Source organism: Trematomus bernacchii, unplaced genomic scaffold, assembly GCF_902827165.1.
Source record: "Trematomus bernacchii unplaced genomic scaffold, fTreBer1.1, whole genome shotgun sequence".
Taxonomy (NCBI): Eukaryota; Metazoa; Chordata; class Actinopteri; order Perciformes; family Nototheniidae; genus Trematomus; species Trematomus bernacchii.
The window spans coordinates 1,203,383-1,224,290 of NW_022987786.1; the positions used below are offsets into that span (position 1 = coordinate 1,203,383).

The 20,908-nt window shown below is 39.3% G+C and overlaps 1 protein-coding gene across 1 annotated transcript; it reads right to left on the reverse strand.

The window, feature by feature from the left end:
* Nucleotides 1–284: 284 nt before the first annotated feature.
* Nucleotides 285–19,302, reverse strand: LOC117497566. The gene is made up of 3 exons (XM_034149535.1): nt 19,256–19,302; nt 5,103–5,382; nt 285–867 (listed from the first exon to the last, which is right to left on the reverse strand). Exons 2-3 carry the CDS (start codon nt 5,371–5,373, stop codon nt 488–490), a joined length of 651 nt encoding a protein of 216 aa, XP_034005426.1. The 5' UTR covers nt 5,374–5,382; nt 19,256–19,302; the 3' UTR covers nt 285–487.
* Nucleotides 19,303–20,908: the final 1,606 nt, after the last annotated feature.

Sequence of the window (20,908 nt, forward strand, 5' to 3'; positions counted from 1 at the left end):
GTCCAGAAGGATAGGCAAATGGACTTCATCTTCAAGTCAAGGTAAGACCGCCATTTTATTGAAAATGGGATCTTACTAAGAGAGAACAATTCAATATTTAAATGATAAAATTACATTTTTTGGGTATCCTTTTGTTGAACTGTCTGTTTAAAATTAATCGAAGCATCAGACAAAAAAAAGCTTTTGAAAATAATATTATATTTTGGTTTAGGTCAAAATATAATATTTGTAAACCTGAAGAGTCAGTGCCAGTGCCTCACCAGCCATGAACCTCACTGCACGTCACTGCAGAAGCTTATATATAGACATCTAAGTTGTTTGTGCCCCACCACTTTTGTACATATAAAAACGCCACTGCAAATCTGACCCAGAAGTCAGCACCAACTGGTAAAATAATAACAAGCCCTGGTAGCTGCTCTCAGGAGGGAGTCCAGGAGAAAGGGGAGAAGGAAAGTAGCCTTCGCTCAGAATCTGTGTTCTTCAACTGTCACACACACTCCTCAAGGTTTTGCTTCAGCTTAAGCTCGAGCTCTTCATAAAGATACGGGTCCAGCTCACGGAGAGCATTGATCAGAACCCTGCTGGCTGCAGCTCCTTTATTTTGCACCGCGTCCACCACCTCTCGGGCTCCGTCATCTTTGGGTTTGTTTCTGGCTGAATCCATTTCAGATTTTATGATCACTTTAGACTGAAAGAGTTTATCCAGAAGGACATTCAGCACAGGTGGAGTCACTCGTTGAACGAACTCTGCCCGAACTGAGAACAGCCACTGGTCTGCTGGGACTCTGCTCTCTGCTGGGACTCTGTTCTCTGCTGGGACTCTGCTCTCTGCTGGTACATTTCTCTGGGACAATGCATGTCTTGGACCTGGTAGATAAACAGGGAAAATACTTTTGTTGAATAACCAACAATCACATTAATCAGATCTCTTAAAAATGTAAGTAACTCAGCATTCCCAGAGGTGGATTTCTGTTCACTTGAAGTTATAATTTGTAACATTTCCTCATTAAAATGTATAAAAACTCCTACACCGATGTTATTCATGTTCTGTTGAGTTGTGTACAAACATTATCTCAAATGGTTCAAAGAGACGTGTCATTTTAATCAAGGTAACAGTACGTTCACCAAGGTCTCCTGTAATGGCGGCGTATCCACTTAACCATGAGAAGCTGAAGACTATAACTCCCATGATGCCACGCTGTTTATAGAAGAATAGAATAGAATAGGGAGGGATGAAACCCTCTTTAATGGTCACACATGCAGAGCACACAGCACACAGCACACACAGTGAAATTTGGCCTCTGCTTTTAACCCATCCTAGTACAAGGAGGCTAGTACTAGGAGCAGTGGGCAGCTATTGTACAGCGCCCGAGGAGCAATGGGAGTGGGGGGGGAAGGGGGGTGTCCGGTGCCTTGCTCAAGGGCACCACGGCAGGGCAGGAGGTGAACTGGGACCTCTCCAAGTAGAAGTCCACACTCCATATTTAGGTCTGGTCGGGGACTTGAACCAGCGACCCTACGGCTCCCAGTCCAAGCCCCTACTGACTGAGCCACTGCCGGACACCACCACCATACTAGTTTTTACTATAGTTTTAGAATATAACAGGTTGTGTGTTTAATGTCGTAATGATGCTCTGCCATGGAGCCTTAATAGAGAATGCTATGAGATGGAGCTTTAGAGTTATCAGTCTATCACTGGGTCTGAGCTCAGATGGAGTCTTTACCTTCCAGTGACAAGGGACAATTCCAGACTACGTTTCCACCTTGGTCCTTGACCTTCAAAAACACTCTCTCTGTATATACTACAATTAACATAAAAGATCCATCACAAGTTTGGTTCCTAACTTTACACATTTCTGAAAGGATAGTAGGATATTTAGGTTGGATCGAAGCTGTATCTCAATCATCTGTAGCTATCTAAAAATATTGTTCTTTCTTTCTATTATTTCCCACTCTGGTGAACAATCTGTGGTCCCCAGAGAACCATGACCTTAAACCTGACTGACTCTTATTCCTGCTGCTGGAAGACGAGGCTCGACCCTGGCAGATCGACCTCTGAGGATGTGGACACAGCTCTCACTCCACTTATACAGGAAGTGGATTGCTCTTAGTAATTGTCCCAATACTGCGTAGTCCTGAAATAGCCTACTATCAACAAGACGCCCTGGGGGTCACAGTAATGATCTTTCCCTTCGTCCATAAGACAGGGTGGATGGAAAACTCTATTGACCCCTCCTTGCAAATGTGGAGCCCCAGCCTAACTACTGAACGTATCCCCAGCTGGTGCCCTGACCCAGAGACAAGTTACTCTGAACTGTTGGTCGGTGCGTCAGCAGAGAGAACAGGGACAGCTTTCATCTCAATGAACAACACACTCTCACTCCCTAAGCGTCCAGGAGCGACGCTTGGTCAGGGTCCCGTGGCGTCCAGTTGTGACGCGCCGAGGCTCCTTCAGCTTCATAAACGGACGCAAAGAGCTTTCAACTGATTGCAATGTATTCCCAACCGCGGCGCTATTTGACGCTTAGGGAAGCACCGCATTCGTTTGTGTCGGAGGCTGTTAAAGGCAATGTGAGCGTCCATTCCCATTGGATAACGGAGAATTGTACACCCGGAAGTAAGTATTCCCCTTACTGTCGATTGATTTGACAGAGATATCTCCACTACTCATCAACTCAAAAACACCAGATTATCCTTGTTAATTAAACGACATTGATAGGTATGAGTGTGTGTTCAATGCTTTTGTCACGTTTTCCCCTTCAATTCTGAGAAACAAGTCGTTTTCTATGAGTTTTGGATGGCTGAAGACATTACATTACCCACAATCCTCTGTAGCAACCATAGACTGTATAAAACAATTAAATAATACATTATTCCGAGTGTGCTTGCTTTTCTCTTTGAAAGTCATCACATAACGGCATTGTAATACACGTTTCGGCTGCATTAAATATGACATATCTGCCGTAGTTCTGTATTTATAGAGCCCTGATGACAAGACTTCTAGACAAACAGGAACTGCCGCCAAAACTGAAAACGTGACGTGGATCTTAAATATATCAGCAATTAAACAACATCTTACATTTCTTTTCACACAATACGTCTCCTTGCAGTATCAACACTAATTCGGCTGACTTCTATATTTGATCCAATTGGTAGATAGGCTGTATTTACGCCATAACGGTGCACAGCTGATAGAAAGGGACACCTACTGGTTAAAGCACGTTATTGCATTTTATAATTTTATTATTAGATATTAATAGGAGGATGTGCAAAACAGACAAACTAATAAGGCTTTATTTAAACATTAAAGAATACTTTAGGTTAAGGTCTTCTTTTGAATAAGAAAAAAGCTTTGGGGGTATAGAAGATGAATATGGAGGGATGAAACCCTCTTTGATGGTCACACATGCAGAGCACACAAGCACACACAGTGACATTTGTATCTACAGATAAATATTAAGCCTGACAAAGTACTTAACGTCTAATATATTGCTTTCCTGCAATGTTAACTATGTTTAAGCACTTATTTTAACTTATATTATACATATGTATTATACTCTCATAAGATGTATGTAGATAGTATAAGAAATGTGCAGAATATGACAATGTAATGGTGGAGGTACACACATATTGATAGATGTCTTGTAATGCACTGTTGAGGAACCTGCGACCCAAGTTTTTCATTCATTGCATAACTACACCGTAGTTGTGTATAATATGATATGTCAATAAACCTTCAAAAATCTTGAAATCTTGAAAGGGATCCTATTAATCTCTAATAATAAAATTATAAAATGCAATAATGTGCTTTAACCAGTAGGTGTCCCTTTCTATCAGCTGTGCACCGTTATGGCGTAAATACAGCCTATCTACCAATTGGATCAAATATAAAAGTCAGTCGAATTAGTATTGATACTGCAAGGAGACGTATTGTGTGAAAAGAAATGTAAGATGTTGTTTAATTGCTTATATATTTAAGATCCACGTCAAGTTTTCAGTTTTGGCGGCAGTTCCTGTTTGTCTAGAAGTGTTCTCATCAGGGCTCTATACATAGAGTTAACTACGGCAGATATGTCATATTTAATGCAGCCGAAACGTGTATTACAATGCCGTTATGTGATGACTTTCAAAGAGAAAAGCAAGCACACTCGGAATAATGTATTATTTAATTGTTTTATACAGTCTATGGTTGCTACAGAGGATTGTGGGTAATGTAATGTCTTCGGCCATCCAAAACTCATAGAAAATGACTTGTTTCTCAGAATTGAAGGGGAAAACGTGACAAAAGCATTGAACACACACTAAAACCTATCAATGTCGTTTAATTAACAAGGATAATCTGGTGTTTTTGAGTTGATGAGTAGTGGAGATATCTCTGTCAAATCAATCGACAGTAAGGAGAATACTTACTTCCGGGTGTACAATTCTCCGTTATCCAATGGGAATGGACGCTCACATTGCCTTTAACAGCCTCTGACACAAACGAATGCCGTGCTTCCATGAGCGTCAAATCCCGCCACCGATGGGAATACATTGCAATCAGTTGAAAGCTCTTTGCGTCTGTTTATGAAGCTGAAGGAGCCGTGGCGCGTCACAACTGGACGCCACGGGACCCTGACCAAGCGTCGCTCCTGGACGCTTAGGGAGTGAGAGTGTGTTGCAATGAACCTCAAAGGTGACCTGGGTAACTCTGGAAAAGCAGAGACACCAACACCGGATCCATCCCCAGCAGAGAGGTGACGGTTGTTTGAAGTTTGTATACCATGTCCCTCTCCTTCACCTACAACCCAACTGGCATTGATTGGACCCTTAGACCCAGTGGTGTGTAGACCCCGGTGCCTGGCTGCAGGATGAGGACCTGGTCTGCCTAATAGGGTTGCTTTTTTTCTAAGTAGCTGATCTAAAAAGTGACCCTGCCTGAAACTATTGACCCTGACCACTGAGCTTTCAGGGCCATGGGGGTACCTAAACCCTGACACCATGTACAGGTGGTGTTTCTCTGTGTGGTATATCAGGAGGACACATCCAATCCATGTTATCATTGTGATTCACCTGACCTCAGGTTCCCTGTTTGTAACACTATTTTTTAACTAATGACCTACCTGTCGGTTCTGATGGGATTTTAGATAAGTTCTCCTCCAGAAGATTCTGATTCATCTCCTTCAAAACGTTTCTGGTCACTTTAATACTGTTAATGCCGTAGTTCAGAAACATCTGGTCCACAGTTTGGGTCCGATCTGCACCCTCTAGTCGACTCTTTGGGATTCCTTCAAATCCTAGGACCTCCCCCTGCAGGTGCCACTTGAATTCTTCAAAGTCCTCTTTCCCCAATTGTTCTAAAGTTCTGAAGAGGATCTTTTTCAGTGACGCCATATTTTCTCCCTGCAGAGATCCAAAAGATACCAACAGAAAATATTATATAATCGTGAATTCAAATTGTGTATTTTTACAATTTAAATGTAAAACAATTATTTAAAGAGAGCTCTTCTTGGGTTCATGCAAAAAACGACTTTGTTAGTTTTTCAGCAACACTACTACTTGTTTATTTAAAATAAAACTACTCCAGGGGGGGGGGGGGGGGCTCCCTCCTCTCTGTCCTCACTGATCCATAGCAGAGCCTCCACCTTCACACAAACACAACATGCTCATCACAACAAGAGCATCACAGGACACATTAGTGCTTCTCCTCTCACATCCCCAGGCGTATACTGCCACCCGGAGTCCCCGGCTGGAAGTCCCCGGAGTTGGGACAGGCTTCAGTAGAAGCTGCTGGGACTCCCAGCAGCTTCTACTGAAGCCTTCCGAGTAAATCTCCAGAACGCCGACACCTCCTCATCTCCACCGCTCCCATGTTTTCTTTTGTGTTGCCATAAGTTAGTCTCTCTCCGTTGGTGCACGGGGCTAATGCTAATGCTAATAATGCTAATGTCAGGATAATAAAATGGCAGCTCTACAAAACATTTCAGAGTTGTACGGGGCGTGGTTTGCAATTCGCCCAGCCAACCAGAACTGGGGCACTTTTTTCCCCCAGGAAAGTACCATCTCTCAGCAGGCACTAAAAATGGGGGTAAAAATTCCAGAGATTAAGTTCTCTTTTTGGTGTGAACGCGACATAAGGGGTACTAACGGAACTAAACGCGAAAAGTACGGTGAAAAGTACTCCGGTGTGAACGCGGCTATTGCCAACAGTGCTTGGACCCAGCTAGCACTGACGGTGCTTGTCAGGGTTCTTACACCTTTTCCAAAGTCACATTTTAAGCACTTTTCAAGCATTTTCAAGGTGCATTTTCAAGCTTTTCAAGTATCTTACAACTGTTGTAAATTAAATATTTATATACACATACTTAAACTCAAATGATTATTTCCCTACCTCACATTCAATCAGATGCTCTTTATGCTATAATCAACCACATGTGTGTTTCGTGATAGCATTCTACAACTTTTCAATAAATTCTTTATTAACATTTTTTAGGTACTTTTAGGTTGGCAGTAAACATAAGGCTCTCCCAGGTTAGGCCAAAGGGTGCATTATATGCACACATATACTGTATCAACTCAAATGTGAATTTTCCTTCACATTGAATCAGCAATCAGAAATTGTGCAAATCAAATCAACTTTCAATCAGTCTTTTAGCTCCTTGAGTTGAAAAAGCAAACAAAAGAAAACCTGCACTGAATCATTCAAGGTAAGGCTAAACAGCATACGGCCTATTAGGGAATGTCTTTCAGTTCCTTGAGTTTATCAGTTAGCTGTCTCTCTAAAGTCTCCAGATGTCTTTCCTTTTCCTCAGCAGCTCTACGAAGGCCATTGGACTTGGAGATGAAGCTTAGTTTTCCTTGTGACTCAGCTTTTGCTGCGTTATGATCAGCAGACTTCATGAGGACCCTTATGTCTTCCTCCATTCTCTCCTTTTTGGCTTGTATCTGTGTTATCTCCTCCATCAGTCCTTTCCTCTTCTGTGTCTTCTTCTCATCTTGCTTTAGACGTCTTTGGTTTGGTCATCCAGATACATGTGATACTTCTGCCTGGCAGATGCTGCAGAGAGGAGCAGCTCTTTTGTGTAGGCTCTGTTGAGCAGCCCTCCAACACTGTGCACATGGTGCATTACTCAAGTACTGTACTTAAGTACATTTTTTAAATACTTGTACTTCCATTTTATGCAACTGTGTACTACTTCTACTCCACTACAGTTCAGAGGTAAATCCTGTACTTCTACTACATGTACATGTATTTAATACCTTTAGTTACTTCACAGATGTGGATGAATGATGGTAAATATAACCAAGTGTTAAATCAGACTTTAGTTCCACCTGGAGTAAATTCACAAGCTACCCTGCAGTATACAAAGTCATTCAAACTAGTTGCACCTTTACCAGCTTTGAGAACACTTTCATGATCAATCATTATAAAACATATCATATATATTATTCTGAAATGGACCAATCTGCACAATGACTACTTTTACTGTCGCTACTTTAACTATATTTTGATGAGAATACTTTTCTACTTTCACTTGAGGAACATTTTGAATGCAGGACAAGACCTGAGTACTTCTACTTTTACTCAAATTCAAGATCTGAGTAGTTCTACTTTTACTCAAGTTCAATATCTGAGTACTTCTACTTTTACTCAAGTACAAGATCTGAGTACTTCTACTTTTACTCAAGTACAAGATCTGAGTACTTCTACTTTTACTCAGGTACAAGATCTGAGTACTTCTACTTTTACTCAAGTACAAGATCTGAGTACTTCTACTTTTACTTAAGTACACGATCTGAGTACTTCTACTTTTACTCAAGTACATGATCTGAGTACTTCTACTTTTACTCAAGTACACGATCTGAGTACTTCTACTTTTACTCAAGTACAAGATCTGAGTACTTCTACTTTTACTCAAGTACAAGATCTGAGTACTTCTACTTTTACTCAAGTACACGATCTGAGTACTTCTACTTTTACTCAAGTACACGATCTGAGTACTTCTACTTTTACTCAAGTACAAGATCTGAGTACTTCTACTTTTACTCAAGTACAAGATCTGAGTACTTCTACTTTTACTCAAGTACAAGACCTGAGTACTTCTACTTTTACTCAAGTACAAGATCTGACTACTTCTACTTTTACTCAAGTACAAGATCTGAGTACTTCTACTTTTACTCAAGTACACGATCTGAGTACTTATTCCACCTCTGGTAGCGTATTAGCCTGAATTGTAGCCACAGAATCACGCAGAGCTGCATAAAAATAGACTCACAATGGTAACAAGTGGAAAATAATATTTTGCAAATGTGTACAATGATTTGTAGGTAATGTTGACTATGACTACTCAAGACACCTGACTTATACATCTCCAAAGGAAGACTGTGTTTCTTCTACAATTACATGGGATTAAAGCAAAATGTAGTTTTACTTGTATAATACTGCAAGACTTTATTTAACAGCCTGTTTCTAAAATTATCAACCATAGCGACGCGGTCAAATCCTCAGTTTATAATTTATAACAACATACTAACAAGCTAATGTCTAATTACAACAGTGAGTGCTTCCTCCTCTGAACACCACAGGATGGCGACTGTAACCATCCTGTGGTGTACTGACATAGGTACGCTCCTCTGAAATTATTGTCACCTGCATAAGCAATTATCCCTGATCGAGTTTGCTATTCAGCTTGCTAACGTTACTAGCTTAAACAAATGTAACATGCAACGTTAGCCTAATCCAAAATGCTCTACTACGGCGTACCTTTCATGTGGCTCGTCAGCGCAGACTCGCGCATCGTGAATAACTGAAAGTCTTTTTTGCAAACTTTGCAGAAGGCTTTTCGTGGGGTTGATCCAAGTCTTAGTCATGGCTTGTATTTGTCTTCTGCTAGCCAACTATGAAGGTAGATATGGTGCAAAATGCGAGAGCGTGTAAAACCTGATGTGAGCACTTGCAGAAAAGAAAACTGAGCTTGTGTGCATACATTTACACTTGTATAAAAATATCCACGTATCTGTGAACCACATTTGAAGTCACAGAAGAAGAAAAAAAGTTTTGTAGCTTGTAGAAAAAAATGAACTTAGTGATGAAATGTTCACTTGCAGAAAAATATATATTTTTTAAATATATTTTCCATTACAACTGCAACTTGGTTATTACAAGCTCTCAAATCAGTCATTACAACTTCACGAATCTGCTCTATGGCAGTATAAATCCACGAATCTGCAGCCTTGACTTTTGCTACACTTCTTGCGATGAATGTGTCGCAAAAGTAATTTTCACCTGTAGATGTGGGGGGAGGGAGGGGGGTTGGAGCGAAGGGGCGGAGCTATCACAACGACGAGGCTCGGGTCAGTCACACAGTCACAGCCATAGTCAGGTCGAACCAGATGACTGCGGGGCTAACGGTCCGTGTCGCTACCAGTCCGCTGACATGGCGCGTCAATCAACGGTAAGTTTTGCCCATTACTTCCCCAGTATTACTTTGAATATTATTATTGTGATTGAGGATTAAATCCGCTATGAAGACCACCGTTTTATATTGTGCAGTTTAGCGGCAAAATAACGTCAGTTAGCCAGCTAACGCTAGCTTTGATGAATTTATGCTAGCTAAACAAGTAGTGGTTGTAGTCTATACAGCAGTAATTAATATATTATAGCCTACTGCTTTGGCACTAACGGTTGATAACCGTTTATGAAAATAAAACCAATTGAACTGTACTGAAATAATGACAAGTTTTATAATTGTCTTGGGCTCCTGCTGTGTTTTTAAAGCCTTTGTAAATTATCCATGCTATTTTCTATTTAGAACGAAGACTTCAGAATCTTAAAATCCCTTAACGTTTGTATGCAATTGTGCTAAATTCAACACTGGAATCAAGCAAATATGAATATGTTTGCATGACATTAGTTATTTATATTTTGCCATCACTTAATTATACGTTTAATACATTTAAGTCAAGCTAAGGTACATGTGATGGTAGCTAGTGAGTGCTCTTACCTGTGAGGCCTCCTCCAAACCGCATTATAACCAGACTGTATCATTAAAACTATAAGTACCCGTTCTAGATCCTTGACTTTAGACAAACAATTCAAAAGACAAAATGTATTTAAAGACCAATCTTTATTTGAAGGTGCCTCTTAACCTGAGATATTAGTTATACAGTAATAGTATTGACAATCTAAAAAAACTGAGCAACTCAACAGTCAACTTTATATTTCTTATTGTCACTCTAAAGCATTTATTATTTTCATTTTTCCCCTCTCATATTCAGTGTGGAGTGTGGACGGATTGAGACAGCGTGGTGTCCAGAGAGCTGCAGAGACTTCAGGGAGAAACCTCCGTGTGATGGACGTCCTGTCTGTTGGTTTGGAGAGGACTGAGGGTCTTTCCTCTGCGAGGAGGACCAGGCCTGATGTAGGACCCCATGCTGGGCATAGCTGATACCACCTGATCAGGCCTAGTCTGTCACTTTATTTGACTAAATGTGTTTACTTATACATTTAATAGGTTTACACCTTCTGTCCATATGTGCTTTTATTTAAAACATTTTTGAACTTTTGGTTCAGATTTCAATAAATTGAATTTGTATTTGCACTCCTTTTGTCCATTATTCTTACTGAAAATGTTAGATTACACATTCACATCCGACTGAAGATTGGCCCCATTTATTTGCGTTGCAAACTCTGTGCTACAAGGTACATGTTGTGAAGCTCATAAAGTGAGGCAAATAGAAATAATCAGCTGATGGAGTGTAGATGTGGAAATAGGTGCATTCGATCAGCTGACTTCACAATAAAAGTAGTTTCTTAGTGAATGTCCTGTACTGGTCTTAACATCTCATAACATCAGCTTTTCATTTTCCTATTGGATGTTCTTCTTGACCCTCGGAGAAAGAGGAGATGTTGAGTTGTGTCTTTCAGGCATGTCCTTTCCTAACAAAAATGACAGGAAACATAAAACATATTATTGCAGAACAAGTGTGTTATTTATGAAAGAGGTGTGTTTGTGTTTTTAGGGGCTGTAGATATAATTATTTTGTAATTGTAATGTTTTATTTTATTTCAACAGTGAGCTACAAAGACAATCAGATTATGAATGAACAGTATGAAATTCATCAACATTGAAATGTATTTTATTATCAAAATAATATTTAACTGTTATCAAAACTCAGTGCAACTGTAGAAGCTTGCTCTGTTCTCTCACTGAAATCATAACTTTTACCACGTTTTTTACAGAGAATATTGAGAGATAAATAGCAGTTCTCACTATGCGTTAAATATCTTTGCCTTCAATACCTTAAATTAGAAAGCTGACAGTCATATTGCTTGTTAACATGTAACCTTTTGCATGGAAAAAACCCTCAACTTCACTGATGTGTAGGTGATCTAGTATTTAGTATTGTTTAATGGAATGTATAGCAGTGTATTAAAGTCAATACTTCATTTATTTAAACCAATATCTTTCTTGATTCTTTGTACAGTATGAAAAAAGAGTATTTGTACCTGTGCTGAAGTTCACTGCTGTGAGGAGTCCAGTTCTGTCTCTCACTCTCTGGTCCAGCCTGTCTGCATCACCTGGACACTTTAAACAAACAGATATATATGTAAAGAACCATGTGTACAAACAATATAACTTATTCTCTTCTGTTGAACATGTTGGATTGTGTATTGACCGAGTCAGGGTCCTTTTTATTTTACTGTAACTTTGGAAGTTGTGTTACCAATGCTGTTGTGTTACTGTTTATTTGATACCAATTTGGTAATGCAATTAATAAAAACAACAAGGTTTGGGTTCGTTCTTCAGATGACTGTGACGTTAACGTGTAAGCTCAATAATGAACTGCAGCTCAACCAACCATATTGTAATATCTAAGTAATCATCTTGAAATATGACATTAATAATTGTAATATACACACATCTTATTGTGAGGTTGATTTCACATACACTACTTCGACGTTAGCTTGTCTACATACTTGAGCATAGCGGATTTAAATTAACCTTAGCGATGCATAAAGTTACTACCTACATAATAAAATATCTCGCTAAGTTACAATGATGACCTTATTTTATCAACCTCAAACAGAAGCTGTTTGTTCTACAGTATTATCCCACTTAACGCTTAACACTTTTTTCGTTTTAACCTTTATATATACAGTCTATGGTTTTAACTTGCAGGCTACGATTAGCATCGTTAGCACAGATGTAGCTACCACTCGCTTACACGCTAACCCAAGCCTTAACATTAATTACGTAGCTGATTAAAATCATAAACACATAAATAAGTACTCGAATTTCACTTACCGCAAAACCGCATTCATGCACCGTCTGTTTTAACCGCAGAGCGAGTCACAATAGTCCGATATAAGCATGAAGACACGGACCGTTAGCCCCGCAGTCATCCGGTTCGACCTGACTATGGCTGTGACTGTGTGACTGACCCGAGCCTCGTCGTTCTGATAGCTCAGCCCCTTCGCTCCAACCCCCCTCCCTCCCCCCACATCTACAGGTGAAAATTACTTTAGCGACACATTCATCGCAAAAAGTGTAGCAAAAGTCAAGGCCGCAGATTCGTGGATTTATACTGCCATAGAGCAGATTCGTGAAGTTGTAATGACTGATTTGAGAGGTTGTAATAATCAAGTTGCAGTTGTAATGGAAAATATATTTAAAAAATATATATTTTTCTGCAAGTGAACATTTCATCACTAAGTTCATTTTTTTCTACAAGCTACAAAACTTTTTTTCTTCTTCTGTGACTTCAAATGTGGTTCACAGATACGTGGATATTTTATACAAGTGTAAATGTATACACACAAGCTCAGATTTTTTTCTGCAAGTGCTCACATCAGGTTTTACACGCTCTCGCATTTTGCACCATATCTACCTTCATACTAACGCTCATTGAAACGGCAACTTCCTGGCATACTGTATGGAGCTAATTTCCTGCCATAACTCCACAAACAAACTTAACAGGTTTTACAAATGCCTTATGATTCACTAACAAACACAATGTGGTTTGCAAATACAAAACACCATCTACAAACTAATGCATTTAGTTTTGCAAAGAAAAAACGTATCTATCAAACAAACACATTACATTTTTATAATAAATCATGTTTCAGAGACAAATTCAGCATAGGTTTTACAAGTACACACATTTCTTTTACAACTACAACACTTTTTTTCACAAGTACAAAACTTTTTCTTCTCACGGCGGAATATTACTGCCAAAAGTCACGTGACTCACTCATGTGACTTTTGGCAGTAATATTCCGCCGTGGTTGTGCTCATACACACTCACACATGCTCACTCACACATGCTCCACGGCAGCAGGGGGCTCTACTGTGTCCATTGGGAAGGCGGGAGGTTGAGCAGAGCATGGAACAGCCCTTGCCAGCCTGATGACAGCCGTGTTTCTAGCGATCCAGCAATCTGAATTTAGCAATCACAACGAAAACAGCCAAGACACATATTGAGCCCAGAAAATGAATGTTCTTAGGGCTGTAAATATAATAAGCCTTTGTCTAAAATAGACAACATTGTAATTTAGGAGATTTAAACTATACAGCGATTCTGCACTCGGTCAATCAGCTGCTCTTCATTTTCTTTCCTGCTATATTCAATGAGTGATACAAATATTTTTTACCATACGTTCTAAATAAAACTGACACTGTTGGACTCGGTATTGGTTTAACTGCTACCAGAAATAAAAGGAAGTACTTTACTGTGTACTTTGTGAGTAATCCTCTGTCAGAGTCCCCTCCATAGTACATAATGCATGTTTTCTGCTATCTTTGATGAATGATAAAAATAAAATGTTACCATTAGTTCTTAATGAAATTGATACTGTTTGACTTTGTATTAGTAAGCCTACTACAAACAATACATTGAAGTACTTTTACTGTGTATTCTTTGAGAAATACTCTGTCAAAGTCCCCTGCTGAGAACAAAATCAAGCCCATTTGCTAAGTTTGATGAGGGAATTCTTTTTTGTTGCCATTAGTTCTTCGTGAGATTGATCCTGTTGGACTCAGTACTACTGAAACTACCCCCACAAGTACTATGAAGTACTTATTGTGTACTTTTCCAGTAATCCTCTGTCAATGTCCCCTCCCGAGTACAAGAATGCATGTTTTTCTTTTAATAAGCGTTAAAAAACATTTCTTCCTGAGACTGATATTGTTGGACAGAGTATTTTAAGAGGATGGTAGACATGATATCAGCAATACTTCCAGTCAGTACTCCGGCAGCAGCATTTTCACACCTTGGAAAGTCTTTAGAGACTGGCCTGGATAGCTGGTCCCAAATATCCTTCAGCAAAGTGACACACTGTCACTCTGGTTGCCCTCTTATGATGCTGCTGTCTTTTAATATATAACTATTCCTCTGCCGCTAGTTCGTTCCTCGCAGATTCTTCAGTCTCATCAGCCTCATCCTTCCATCAGTCCCAGTCAATGCCTCCAGCACACTTCCAGTGTCTGACTCCATATCATATGGAGTCAGACACTGGATATTGTCCTGATGCTGTAAGGGTGATGCCCCATGATCACAAAATGATCCCTCTAAAGTCTGAGTGCCAAGGACCTCATATTATGTCTGTCATTAATGTTACATCACCCATTATAACAATTTTCTTTCCTTTTTTCTCTTCTCTTAACTGAATAGTCCTGTCTTTAAGTATAACCCAATGTAAAGTCCTTTTCCTGCACCATTTTAAGGCTTCATAACAGGCATGTTTACTGTATGTGTTTGGAGAAATAACACAATCAATGGCCCAGAATTGTACTTTATAAACTATGAATCTTGTGGTGCTTGAAGAAATACAGACGGGTTAAGCTGGCCAGGTTATATATATATATATATATATATATATATATATATATATATATATATATGCCTTTTTTGGCACCCTTTATCTAGAGAGCCATTGAAGCCCATGAAGAATTTATCCGTCCACAAATCTTTTCATCTGCTGTATTAATAAAGTTGCCACGTGTTTTCAAATTCAAGTTAAGGCACTATCTGTGCAGAACATTACAAATATTCTGCATTTGCAGTATTTTAAAAGTGTTCAGAAAGACTGCATCAATTATATGCTATATATATAAATATATATATATATATATATATATATATATATATATATATAATATCAATATTGTTATTAACTTCAACCACAGTCAATTTAAATAGCGGGCAAAAATGGGATAATTGCCATGGATGTGGTGTTTGATATAGTTTACGTTCAATTTTAACTATTTTAGGCAGAAAAACGTATATTGACGAAACCTTTTTTAATAATTTACTATAATTTAGAAAGGTTTTTGTGAGAAATCATTTCAAAAGTAAACTTATTTTTCATTTTATATTTCAAATTTTATATTAATTTATACATTTTTATAATTTTTTTTTATTATGAATCCATTAATTTTATTGTATTTCCTTGAGGCTGGGGAAGATATCCAGCATGTAGTTCAACATGTAATACAAGTAAGTATATGTACAACATGGAAAAGTAAATAAAATAAGTTTAATAGGAGGATGTGGATTTATTTTCTCTCACCTTGTAAGTACACAATCAAACAATCTATAATTTAGCTCTGACCTTCACAAAAACATTTTGTTGAATTGGACACATTTTTCCAAGCTCTATTGACAGACATGCAATGACTGGGACTGATGGAAGAATCTGAGAGGAATGAACTAGGAGCAGAGAAATAATCATATTTAAAAGACAGCAGCCCCATAAGAGGCCAACAAGAGTCACAAGGGTGCGTCACTTTTGGCGCGTTTCCACTACACGGCCTCGCTCGGCCCCGCTCGGTATGGCTGGGCCTCGTTAGGACTGGCTCACTTTATGCTGCATTTCCATTACAGTTTAGGAACTGGGGCAGTATCTATAGTAACGCAGTGTAGGCGGAGCCGTGACGTGATCTTCAGAGGACCCCAGAAAAACAACACAGCCGTTAGCTGTTAGCACTCAGAGCTCACAGCTCCTCATATATGTTCAGAAACTAGACAAAAGTTAAACAAGTACAAACCACAGACTGCCTGTGTCATGGTGAATACAGTCGCTGCTTTATTTATGTCTGTATAGGCCGTTGTTGTGAGTGTGGACGGTCGGAGCATATACTGCGTTAGCTTAGCCAATCTCCATTTAGAAAACAAGCATTTTAAAAGGTTTTTCCCCTGCCGTCTGTCTGCAGACTTGACAAAGCATTAATTCATGGTTTTTACTAACCGGTATCAGTATGTTGTTACTTCGGCATCATTTTGAAACGTGTATTACAATTAAATCACGGTCAAATATGTCCATCTTGTTGTAGTTGTTGCCCCCTTGCCAGCGACGCTCTCTCTAGTTTAGCATACTCAGCCCGACTCAGCCTCGTTGTCTCTGGCCCTGAACCCACGATTTTATGAGGCCAGAAAAACTGTGAATTAGGACCCGCCGGCCGGTACTAGGCCAAGTGGAAACGCAACCAAAGACGGGCCGCTGACGTCACAGCCCTCTTAAACCGGGCTGCGGGCTGTAGTGGAAACGCGCCATTTGCTGAAGGATATTTGTGACCAGCTATCCAGGCCAGACTCTAAAGACTTTCCAAGGTGTAAAAATGCTGCTGCCGGAGTACTGACTGGAAGTATTGCTGATATCATGTCAATCATCCTCTTAAAGTACTCTGTCCAACAATATCAGTCTCAGGAAGAAAGGTGTTTTAACACTTATTCAAAATAGCAGAGAAACATGCATTATTGTACTCAGGAGGGGACATTGACAGAGGATTACTCAAAAAGTACACAGTAAAAGTACTTCATAGTACTTGTGGTACTAGTACTGAGTCCAACAGTGTCAATCTCACGAAGAACTAATGGCAACAAATATTTTTTTCCCTCATCAAATTTAGCAGAAGTGGCTTGATTTTGTTCTCAGGAGGGGACTTTGACAGAGGATTTAAAAAAAAAAAACACACACACACTAGAAGTACTTCAATGTATTGTGATAGTAGGTGTAAGAATACTGAGTACAGCAGTCTCAATTTCATTAAGAACTTATGGTAAAATAGTATTTTTATCACTCATCAAAGATAGCAGAAAACATGCATTATGTACTATGGAGGGGACTCTGACAGAGGATTACTCACAAAGTACACAGTAAAGTACTTCCTTTTATTTCTGGTAGCAGTCAACTAGTACCGAGTCCAACAGTATCAGTTTTATTCAGAACGTATGGTAAAAAATATTTGTATCACTCATTGAATATAGCAGGAAAGAAAATGAAGAGCAGCTGATTGACCGAGTGCAGAATCGCTGTATAGTTTAAATCTCCTTAGTTACAATGTTGTCCATTTTAGACAAAGGCTTATTATATTTACAGCCCTAAGAACATTCATTTTCTGGGCTCAATATGTGTCTTGGCTGTTTTCGTTGTGATCGCTAAATTCAGATCGCTGGATCGCTAGAAACACGGCTGTCATCAGGCTGGCAAGGGCTGTTCCATTCTCTGCTCAACCTCCCGCCTTCCCAATGGACTCAGTAGCGCCCCCTGCTGCCGTGGAGCATGTGTGAGTGAGTGGTATGAGCCAGCCACGGCGGAATATAGAGTGGCGAAGTCCCTCCCCTTCCGGTGGACCTCCATGGGACCTTATTTCGGAAAAATTATGTATTGAAGTCAATGGAGAGAGAAAGATTATCTTTCGATCCCGTTTGAATTGTGCCACGAATTACACATATGATGTTTGTCAATTTAAAAGATAATTTTGCAAGTAAAAAAAAATAAAATGGGTTGTAAAACTGTGAAGTAACACATTTGTTTGTGTGAAACGCTCAATGAACTACATCTCTGGTCAACAACACACGTCACCAAGATGGCCGTCACTACTGTCTTGTCAACAAAACGATTGACTTCCCTCACTATCACCACAATGAAACACGTCCTGAAGAATGTCATGCAAAGCTGCCTGCCTGCCTTCCTTTGATTCTCTCTGAACTGCCTGGTCGTTTTAATTTTTAATGTCAACCATTTGTGCAGATAGCATGAAGTAGAGAAGATCGTCGATGCTAGCGTTAGCGTTAGCATTTCTCCCCCGGGCTTAAATTGTGTATTATAGAATGATCACACCGGTGACAGTACTATTCAAAGGGTTCACGAAATATGACTACTACTCTTACTGTTTAACATTTTGGGTTACTTAATGTTACTTCATGTTAAGGCTAATAAAAATGACAAGGCTGTAATGCTAACTAACGTGCTAGCTACTAGCTAGCTTGATCCAGACACTCCTGGTCCTTTCATCAGACGGGAAGCGAAAGAACGAGCAAGACCCATTGCTGGTATGATAACAACCTGGTACTAAGCACACAGGCATCTTGTTAAAGTTATCTTATCTTAGCCAGCGCCATATAGATAGATTATATCTATATGGCGCTGATCTTAGCTATCTCTTAGTGGAGGAAAACAATTGTGACATCACTTACGCGACTCTGGGATTTGTAGTCTTTCTCGTTGCGTATTTTTCATAGTCTTATATTTCAACAGTTTTACGACAAACTGTGACTTTTTTTACATGGAAATGATTTTTTAAGATTGACAAACATCATATGTGTAATTCATGGCACAATTCAAACGGGATCGAAAGATACGTTTTCTCTCTCCATTGACTTCAATACATTATTTTTCCGAAATAAGGTCCCATGGGGCGGAAGTAGATGGGCGTGACTTTGCCACTCTATTACTGCCAAAAGTCACGTGAGTGAGTCACGTGACTTTTGGCAGTAATAATCCGCCGTGAGAAGAAAAAGTTTTGTACTTGTAAAAAAAAGTGTTGTAGTTGTAAAAAAAAGTTGTGTACTTGTAAACCTCTGCTGAATTTGTCTCTGAAACATGATTTATTAGAAAAATGTTATGTGTTTATTTGATAGATACATTTTTTCTTTGCAAAACTAAATGCATTAGTTTGTAGATGGTGTTTTGTATTTGCAAACCACATTGTGTTTGTTAGTGAATCATGTGGCATTTGTAAAACCTGTTTAGTTTGTTTGTGGAGTTATGGCAGGAAATTTGCTTCATAATTAGCTCCATACAGGCCGCTCTCCTGTCACATGTTATGAAACTCTGAAGGCTAAAAAACCAGGAAATAAAAAAAGTTCACAACATTTGAAGAGTTCTCATTGAACTCTAGGAAATATATATATATTGACACATTATGTTCTGACATCCAGTATAACAGAGTAAATAGTGTGTTAAAAAGCAGATCCTGGTGTTAACACTCACCCTGTTGTCCTCCTGCTCCGTCGAAGTGTAAAAAGGGCGTCTGGCAGTTTGACTTCCTACTTTAACTTTAACGCCCTCAGCTGTCTGCAGCTCCTCCCTTTGTTTCATAACCAGCTGAACAGATTTAACCCTTTAAGGAACCTTCCCTGGTGGTAGTTGATCTATTATGTCAATAATGCGTTTAGTATCTATAGTGTCTAAATCTCTAAGGTACCCCAAACTCAAAATGCACAATAAAGGTTAACTCTAATTCTAGGTTTGTTTAGGATATTGGTTTAGCGAACTCTATATACAAGTTAAAGGTGGGTTAGGTAAGTTTGAGAAACCGGCTCGAGATACACTTTTTGTTATATTCCATGGAATGCTCTTAACATCCCGATAGCAATGAATATCTTATTTGACAAAAAATTCATTCAAAAATATCATCTGTGGAACCCGTAGTACTGTAAAAAGCACGACCAATCATCTGAGCCGGCCCGGCTAAAATAACTGGATGGCCTACCTGCCTGTCAGCCTTCCATCTGTGCACAAACTTATCTCGTGCCCTCATTGGTCATGTGCGCGTTCGTGTGTGTTGGAGGAGGGGCTCTGTAAGGAAGTGGCAGATGTTTTCCGGCTGTGTATTTTCAAATTCTAGCGCACTCGAGCTGGTTTCTCCAAAATTACCTACCCCACCTTTAAGACCTCCAGCCGACACAATGACACACAGGACCACAACTTAGGAACATGGAAAATAATTGTGTATTCTTATATCAAAACATATAGATCAGAGAAAATACAATTACTCACAGAATGTATTAAATAAAAATAAAATAAAATGTATTAAAATGTTTCTGATAAAGGAAGAAAAAAATGCTTTCAAAATGAATCACAGATCTGTTTACAATGTTCAAAATAAAACTCCAAAGAAAGGTGTTTTTTAACCCGTCCCTACCTTCCTGTGGATCAACATCCACATATCATCCATAGGAGACACAACATCCACATATCATCCATAGGAGACACAACTTCCACATATCATCCATAGGAGACGACACAACATCCACATATCATCCATAGGAGACGACACAACATCCACATATCATCCATAGGAGTCGGCACTTCCACAGCAGCGATGGAGCTCCAGGATGGACTCCGCTCCAGGATGTCGGAAAGAAACCGTCCCTAAAAATAAAAACCAGCCAGCACACAGTTAGTCCGTAATATAAATCTTAACTTTTACACAATAATCAAATCTGCAACAACACTAAAAACATCCTAAAGTGAGTAAAATAACAATTGTGAACAAACTGGTCTCTTTCCCTCTTCATTTCTCATACAGTTCAAATGAATGCACATTAGCTTATTACGTTCAAGTTCATAAGTTAGCTCACAATGCTTTCGCAGGTTTATAGCGGCAACAAAGCACGCCACAATCAGCCTCGCCGCAATTAACTACATATAAAATATAGTATGTAGGACAAAGGTTGCAGTTGATAGGAAGACAGCACAAAGGGCAACAAAAAGAAAAGGTAGAGATTCATTGAAGGTGTTTTTTAAGGCTGGGCAAGATAACGCGTTATTATCATTTTGTTTTTACAATTTTGACATTGTCCGTTGCTCACTGGCTCTGAATACACGTACAGACCATGGGTCACAGGAGGGGCGGGGTGA